This window comes from Cavia porcellus, unplaced genomic scaffold (genome assembly GCF_034190915.1).
Source record: "Cavia porcellus strain 051 isolate PalLab524CR breed Dunkin Hartley unplaced genomic scaffold, mCavPor4.1 scaffold_9, whole genome shotgun sequence".
In the NCBI taxonomy this organism is placed as follows: domain Eukaryota; kingdom Metazoa; phylum Chordata; class Mammalia; order Rodentia; family Caviidae; genus Cavia; species Cavia porcellus.
In genome coordinates, this window is record NW_026947492.1 from 72,675,038 (window position 1) to 72,684,460 (window position 9,423).

At 36.2% G+C, this 9,423-nt stretch overlaps 1 protein-coding gene across 1 annotated transcript; it reads right to left on the minus strand.

Moving 5' to 3' along the window:
- Positions 1-458: 458 nt before the first annotated feature.
- Positions 459-1,397, minus strand: LOC100735792 (olfactory receptor 5P76-like). The gene has a single exon (XM_003462434.4). It carries the CDS (start codon positions 1,389-1,391, stop codon positions 459-461), a length of 933 nt encoding a protein of 310 aa, XP_003462482.2. The 5' UTR covers positions 1,392-1,397.
- Between the last annotated feature and the right edge of the window lie 8,026 nt (positions 1,398-9,423).

The window sequence follows — 9,423 nt, forward strand, 5'->3', positions numbered from 1 at the left end:
CAGGTATCTTTAATGCAAGAAAAACATTTCCATTAACATCACTCCTATCCTACTCTGTAAGTCTCAGATTGTACTCAGTCACTATCATTGCCATGCAAGTGTCAAGATAGTGTTGTTGACAATGCATACAGTCTTCAGAATATAGAATTATAATAATCTCACTTTATAGCAGGTAAAAGTAGTATTGAGAGACTCTGCATGTAATTTAAATGAATTACAAAAGATTATTTAAACAGAGGACTTTTTTTAAGTTATGAATTTCCATTACTAAAGTTAACACATTATCAGACTTAGATTAATATTTTGCCTAAAAATACAGCTACTATAGTTACTAAAATTCTCTGTACAGGGTAGTCAAAATCAGCAGACATTTTGCAAAAAGACCCACTCAATTGTCATTTTCTAGTTATATTTATGGAATATTCGTATTATAACAAGTCCTACAAAAAAAGATGTGACTAAGAAAATATTTTCCTACCAAGCTCTCTTCTCAAAGCCTCTTTGATTTCCTTGTTCCTGAGACTGTAGATGAGAGGGTTCAACATGGGGATCACTACCAAGTAAAACACAGACACTACTTTGTTCTGGTCGGTGGAGTAGGTGGACTTGGGCGTCACATAAATGAAGATAAGGGTTCCGTAGAACAGGGTGACTGCAGTGAGGTGGGAGGTGCAGGTGGAGAAGGCTTTGTGGCGCCCCTCAGAGGAGCGCATCTTCAGGATGGTGATGAGGATGTAGACATAGGACACTGCTACGACAAACATTGTGACCAAAATGATAGACCCAGCTGAAAATGAGGGAACCACTACAGGGATGCTGAAATCAGAACATGAGAGCTCAACTAAAGGAGCAAAATCACAGAAAAAGTGATTGACCCGATTTGGTCCACAAAAGAGTAAAGAAAAGAAGGAAAAGGTAAAGGAGGAAGCATCAATAAAACTACCTATATAAGTCACTACAAGTAACTGGATGCAGACTCGCGTGGACATTTTGGTTGAGTAGAGCAGTGGGTTGCAGATTGCTACAAAGCGATCATAGGCCATAGCGGCCAGCAGGAAGCACTCAACTGTCCCAAAAAATGCACCTGAGCCAAGCTGGATACCACATCCAAGGTAGGAGACTGTGTTTTTTTCCACTAGGAAGTTTACGAGCATATTGGGTGTGACAGAAGAAGAATAGCCTATGTCTGCAAAAGCCAAGTGACTTAGAAAAAGGTACATGGGCTGGTGCAGCTGAGAAGAGAGTCTGACAAGAATGATTGTGCTGAGATTACTAAATACAGTCACCAGGTAGATGCACAGGATGATCACGAAGAGGATGATTCGGAGGTCCGGATCCTCTGTCAAACCCAACAAAATGAACTCGGCTACTGCAGTGCAATTCAGCTCCATCAGCAAATTAACGAGATCATATAGTTGCTGCCAGCAACCTGAGATGCAAAGAGTACATGTAAAGGTTTTTAAATATGATGACTTCATTTTCATTAATACATATGCGAAGGTTATTATAAATACATATATCAATCAAGCCAAATTTGGAGTAAGAATTATATTTCATGTTCTTGAACTCTGAAGTCTATATATTAATGTGTATCTACATTTAAAATTTTTGATATTAGGAGAAACACCATCTATACTATTAATTTCATATGGAATTCAGTCTTTTTACACTAGCTTCATGTTTAACTCAGCTCATTTCTTTTGTTGTTCATCTCTAAATTAAATTAAATGAAGATTACAGTCAAGCTGAATATAATTGTAAAAGGGGAGATAATAAGCTAGTCATTCAGTTTTCGGACAGCTATTATATAAAAGCCAGTACCTAATTATGTGATTTGCAATGTCTAAATTACATAAGTTTTTAAAAAAGAAGAAGTATAAGTTTCTTGGTAGAACAAGGATGAACCAGAAATCAATTTAAAGGGAAGGCTAGGAATAAAGTTATTCATTGTAAATTTATTCAGTAATTTAATATTCTCATTTAAAACATGATTTTAACAAGTAGTTTGAAATAGTGATTCAAGCATCATATAAATATTCTTAGTGAAATTAAAGAATGTTTATTCAAACACATCAAATCATTTCTTAAAGTAAGACTATTCTTTTGTGGAATGAGATAATATTGCTTTCAGCACACTATAGAGTTGCATAAAGTTTCAAGCTGAAAACTTAATAAATTTATAAGATTCACCCAGGTAGGGATCAAGTTTACTCTCAACTCTCAAGACTTTTGGTTTTACATGTATCCTTATCCAAAATTTCTAATACCTCTGATGCTAGAGAATTCAGACCAGTAATCCCAGCTGGTGTTTCTAGATGTTTACGACAGCAAGCACTTCAAAGCTAGTTAATTTATTGGCATTGTAGCCACACACTAAGTGTAGATACTGCTTCCATGTGGGATTCTCATGTTATGGGTGAATAAATGTAGATACTAATAAGCAGAGTGACGTCTTTCTATACATAGTAATTCCTCTGTGGAAACTTATGTAATTGAGCTAAAAGTTATTACCTGCTGACTGCTTGATTATATCGGACTGATTTCTAAGCAGCAACTTGTGAATATGGATACAGTTTCAAAAAATCAAGTCCTCTCAAACTGGTAAAGGGAAGTCAATAAACCAGATTCATTGGTGAAAACCAAAAAAATTTTAGTTCTTAAAATAAAAATTCATTCATCTTACCATAAGAAATTCACAGTTCTTATTATACAGCAGCTCTGTTCTTTTTTATTGTTTGCCTTTGGGGATACAGCTCTGAAGATTCTATAGATTCAAATGTGAGTTTAAATACACCAGGGATCATTGTCTTAGTCTTCAGTGAACACTGAACAGTGAATTTTCCACAAAGGCAATTAATCTACAAGAATCCTGCCCGTTCTCAAGGTTTTATGTTCGAATTTTTGCCCTTTTATTTTATAAATTATTGAGCACATAATGTAATAAATTATTTCATGGGAAAACATGACTTCTAAATTTAACTTTGATATTTCACATTCAAGAATACTAGAGCATAACACAAAATAGTAACATTAATTTTACTAGTTCATCATCTATTCATATTAATAGTAGTATGTGATAGATATAAAGTGATAGAGGTAAAACAATCTACCAATAAATACCTTAAACTATAGGAAGGGGTTATATGCGTATGTCAATTTTGAATAATATTCTTCAAGTGTATTTTTGGTTTTTTAAATAAGAGAAGCTATGTGATATTTAAACTTGTATGTCTTTTTTATTTCACTTAACATTATTATCTTAACATGAATCTACTGAGTTATAAATGCCTTAAGTTTATCCTTTTTTGTGGCAGAGTAGTACACCATTGTGTATATATACCACATTCTATAATTATTTATTCATCTGTTAATGGACATACAGCAGCCGAATCATCAGAAATGATAGAAACAAAAGGGGAAAAACAAATGAAAAAGACTACAGAAAAAATAATCTCTCAGATACAAAAAGTGACAATAAAAATGAAAGCTATTACAGCAGACACAGAGAAAAAATAGGACTTAGTAAAATGATGGAAACCACATATGCCCAGCATAGAAAAGAAACGTAATCCATGAAACAAATCCAAACAGAAATTTAACAGATGAATATCTCCACTGAAAGTATATGCCACAGATTGAAAAAGGCGAGGATAGAATATCAGATCTAGAAGTCAGGTGTGCTCACTTAGTTAAAAAGGCTCACATAGGGCCTGGGGATTTAGCTCAGTGGCTCAAGCACTTGCCTGATAAGTGTGAGGTCATGAGTTTGATTCCTCATACCAAAAAGAAAAGTTCACATTAGAAAGCAATGGTCAAACACCTCAGCATTACAAATTCCTACTTTTCCATAACCATCTTTAACTCTTCAAACTATCTCATAATCCAGAAATTTCATAAACTGAAAATAATATAGTTTACTATGGAAAAATTTAGGATTATATCTCTGATATCTTGTTCATTTAATTTGAACATAATTGATATAAAGAGAAAACCAGTAGTTTTTCCATGTTTGATAAGATTTTTATAGAGTTTATTTTTTGAATTTATTACAGTTCCAAATAATATTAAATAAGTTAAACATAAAGATATAAACATTTAATTTAATATTCTATTGCAATGATAGAAATAATTGATAATTTATCAAAACCAGGACACAATAGTGTTATGATATTGAATTTAAAATTTCTATAGCATCCAGATATGTTGGAATATGCCTAAAATCCTAGCACTCAGGAGGCTGAGGCAGGAGGATCACTGAGAGTTTGAGGTAAGCCTGAGTTATGTGAATGAGTTCAAGGCCAGCCTACACTATATAGTGAGACTTTGTGTCAAAAACAATAACAAAACAAAGGCTGTATAGCAGTAAGCAGGTGAGTTCAATACAAATTAGCCTTTCAAGTTTATTGTAACAAAACAGAATAAATACAAATATTATCTTGAAAACAACAGTTTTAAAAACTAATAGTAGTATATACTTTTCTGACATTTTATTTATGTATATATGTATGTAGCAAGTACAGCTACTATTAGTTCTTTTCAGTATCATCTCCACAACATATAGGTAGAAATATGTTTAGTCACATTAGTTTTCAGGAAATTGAAAATTAAAACTTAAATACATATTGACACAAATCCATCAAATGACCAAATTTAAAGAAGATGATAAATACATTGAACAGTAGTAGAAATTCAGAGAAAAACAAGGTAGTACATTCATGGATGCTGAAAATATAACTGTTGCAGTATTTTATGTTTTAAAAATTTTACTCTAAATATTGGGACCAAATTTCTGAGTGGCCATGTAGTACTTGAGGATGTTCATTACAAAATTTCTACAAAGAACCACTACATAAAAATTGCTTCTTAGAAAAGCAATTACTATAATCTTTCTCTTTGTTTCTTCTGGTTGATTTCTTAGGTATTTGCTTAGTGTGAGAGGACCTTTACCAATTTATATGCAGCAAATAAAATCTATGGGAATTGGCAAAGTTTCAGAATCATGAGTGGTATTGAATAGGGAGTAAAATATACCTGAGGGAATACCCACAGCCCAAATATATTTGAACAAGCTAAATTTCAGTTACTTTACTTGTTTATTAAATATTTAAGACAAACTAAATCACAGTGTTATGTCAGGATAAAAACAGTGTTTTGTGGACTTCACAAAGCATTCTAGGTCCACAGTGGACAACTCTCCTCCTGGAGAGTTAAGGACCTCCAAGAGATGTCAAGGGGTAAGGGTCTCAGGTGGCCATAGAACTCTCACTAGGTGTGCCTCAAATTCAGCCTCAGCCATTAGGCAGAAATATCACTACCCTATTGTCATAAGACAATTCAAAACCTCAAACAGAACAATAAGCTTATCTCAGGTGCCCAGACAGCAAGTGGATTAAAAATATCCCTTACTGACATTATAGAATGGACAGAAGATAATTCTGCATTACGTGTGAGATCTTCACATAGCTTAACTTTTTTCTTATGTTAAAGAGATTAGAAGAGTTCTGCTTTGGTATATGGTAAAAATGTGATATCTCTAGTTTCCATGAACATTGTTCTATATTCATGAATAGCCAAGTACTTGTAGTTATTAACATATGATGAGAATACACTTAGGGTTTCTGACACAGTTGGAACAGAGATGTAAATTTTTGATTTTCCTATTCCTGACACAGTAGATATAGAGAAAAAAATTGAGCAGGACTTAGAAAATGCACACAGAGAATAGTACTCCCAACACCAGATTTAAGCAAATTACCCAATTGAAATCTCACCATTATACATTGTAATCTATATAGTGTACCTTGCCATTCAAATAGGTGACACAGGGAGGACTGGTGGAGGACATCTTGGAATTGGGCCCCTGGTGTGTAGATGTCTGGTGGAGGACAGCTGGGATTTGGGCAGAGCCCTGCACCATGGTGATGTTAGTCAGCCACTTCTGGCACAGAAGAAACTGGTGGAATCTGCTGGGGCTAGACCATGCCTCTGGTTGGGACTCAATGAGCAGAAACAAATAGTCATGACTCTGTGATGTCCAAGGGGTACAGCCTAACTTGTGGATTGACTGGCACAGCGGCTGGAGGCTGGACTCTGCCGTCCCTGCATCCCTGCCTCCCTCTGATGGCAGTAAATAGTGGAGGGCAGCAAAACCTCAAGTCACCACACTTTGGAAAGGCACTGAGCGGTAAGGAGAGGGCCAGAGACCCCCAGGACATACCAGTCTGAAAGAAACCAGAAACATGACAAGAGATAGAAATTTAAAAAAAATCTCCAGCTGCTGAATGTGAGAAAATAAGCCCAGGAGAAGTAAACACAGAAGAGAAGTAGCACAGTAACCATCCAATACTAGACACAGCATCAGCCGAAATAAAGGAATACTTTCATGATTTCATAGACGAATTTAAAACTATACTTCTGATCCAAGTGAGGAAAGATATAAAGAGATTAATTAAAGAAATGATAAGCCCTGTTCAAGAGAACACATAGAAAAATGGAGGAAATCAGAAAAGAAAGAAGAAGAATTTAAACATAACCTAGAGTGCATGAAACAGATCCAAAGAGATTACCAGGAAACTAAAAACCCCATAGCACACTAGCAAAATGCCTTGACAGAAACTAAAGTTAGCCTTTTGAAACTTGAAGAGAGATTTATGATGTATGATTGTGAAAGAAAAGATCTCTTAAAAATACCAAGGAACAAGGAAGTAACAATTCAAGGGCTAGAAGACAGCAAAAGAATCTATAACTTAAGAATAAAGCATGTGAGCAAGGAAGCAGGAGCAATCAAAAATGAAATACAAAGAATATTCACAGATATATTAAAGGAAAACTTCCCTAACATAGGAAAGGGAAATGAAATCCAGATAAATGAGGCATACAGAACTCCAGCCACCTACAACCCAAACAGATCTACACCCAGACATATGATGGGCAAGATTCCAGAAATCCACCAAAAGAACAGAATACTAAAAGCAGCCAGGGAAAAGAAGCAGATAACCTACAATGGGAAAATTATCAAAATAACAACAGACATCAACACAAATTCTCAAATCGAAAAGGGCCTGGGGGGAAAAAGTCCAAGCCCTGAAAGAAAATAATTTGCACCCAAGATTGATATACCCCTCCCCATTCCGGCTGTGCTCAGAGAACTGTGGAGTTTCCAGCAAGCAGGTGGGCGCACACTATCCTCGGAGCCCAGCCTATTTGGGACTCTTGCACTGTCTGGGTGCAGAGCAAGGGCTGGGCGGATCTGGGGTGCCTGCATCCACTTCCCTAGGTGTCTGGAGGACTGTGGATTTCTCAGCAAGCAGGCAAGCAGCACCAGTTCCAGAGGCCCCACAGCCTGTGGTAAGTGCCCAGTGCACTCTGCCCCAAACCCAGACTGTTCAGGACCCTCGAGCCTTCCCGGTGCAGTGAAGTGGCTAAGGGGGCCCCAGGCACCTACATCCACCTCCCCATTCTGGCTGTGCTCAGAGAAATGTGGACTTTCCAGGCAAGCAGGCGGGTGCACAGTGTCCCGGGAGCCCAGCTTGTCTGGAACTATGGAGTTCTAAACAGGCAGAAGAGGGCCACTGGTTCTAGAGGCCCAGTGGCCTAGGGGAACTGAGTGCCAGAGTCCCAGGAGCTGTGAAAATAGAAGTGAATTTCCAGCAGACCCTGAGGAAGCTTTCAAATAATACTTGAAACACAGAAATATAGGAAAATGACAAAACGAAAGACCAAATTACAACCTCAAACATCCAGCCCATCTCAAGAAACCATAGGAGTGATGTATATAGAAGAAAATATAAGCCATACACCTCAAATATTGGACATCATAGCTACTGAAATAAACAAGCAACTCCAGGAAGTTTTAAAGGAATTCAAACTCAAAATAATCTCACAGGTAAAAGAAGAAATGATAAAAGAAATGAAAGAGATGCTGAATATATCTAAAGAAAACACAGTTAAAAAATTGGAGGAACTAAACAAAAGGATAGAATCCCTAGATGAGCAATATAAGAAATGAACAGAATACATACAGCAGATGCACAGAGATATACAGGAAATCAAAAGCTCCACTGAAAGCTGTAAAAAACACCTCCATGAAAGCGAAGATAAAATTTCAGACCTTGAAGACAGGATTTCAGTTAGTGAATGGGAAAGGAAAGATCTTTTAAAAATAACAAGGAATCAGGAAATAACAATTCAACAACTGCAAGATGATGCAAAGAAAAATAACATAAGATTGATAGGGATTAATGAAAAAGAAGGGGACAACATAAAGGATGTCAACAGGATATTTAGAGAAGTAATAGCTGAAAATTTCCCAAGCATGAGATCAGAAACTGACATCAGGTTCAGTGAAGCCTATAGAGCTCCAAATAGCCATAATCAAAATAAAACTATACCCAGACATATAATAATCACGATCCCAGAAATCCAACACTAGAATAGATTATTAAAAGCTGTCAGAGAGAAAAGACAGATTGCTTATAAAGGAAAACCTATCAGAATCACAGCAGACTTCTCAACACAAACAATAAAGTCAAGAAGAGAATGGAGTGAAGTATTCCAGATCCTAAAGCAAAATGATTTCCAACCTAGACTGATGGACCCTACAAAACTATCATTCAAAATTGAGGGTGAAATATGATACTTCCATGACAAATAACAGCTGAAGAACTTCATGAACACCAAGCCAACCCTGCAAAAAAATACTGGCAGAGAGTTTAGATACACAAAGGAAAAAACCACTAAGCAAAGCAGATAATTAAACAGAACAGAAAGATAAAGATGCAACAGCAGAGAGACAGCATGTCAACAATAAACCAGCATATAACATTTATAACCATTAATGTAAATGGTCTCAATACACCAATCAAAAGAAATGGACTAGCAGAATGGATCAAGAAATAAAATCCAACCATATGCTGTTTACAGGAAACCCATTTAACCCACAAGGATACTCACAGACTGAAAATCAAAGGATGGAAAACAGTACTTCATGCAACAGGAATCCAAAAAACACAGGAGTAGCCATTCTGTTTGCAGACAGCGTGAACTTTAAACCAACAATGACCATAAAGGACAAAGAAGGTTACTACATACTCGTTAGGGGAAAACTCCAAGAGGAAGAGATAACTATCTTAAATATATGTGCACCAAACTCCAGAGCACCCAGTTATATAAAACAACTATTAACAGAAATGAAAACCCAAATTATCAGTAACGCAATTGTAACAGGAGACCTTAACATGCCATTGACACCAAGGGACAGATCAACCAGACAGAAAATGAGCAAAGAAATAACAGAACTGAATCACACCTGTGAACAAATGGACTTGATAGACATATATAGAATATTCCACCCAACAACATCAGAATACACATTCTTCTCAGCAGTACATGGGTCATTCTCTAAAATAGACCATATTTTAGCTC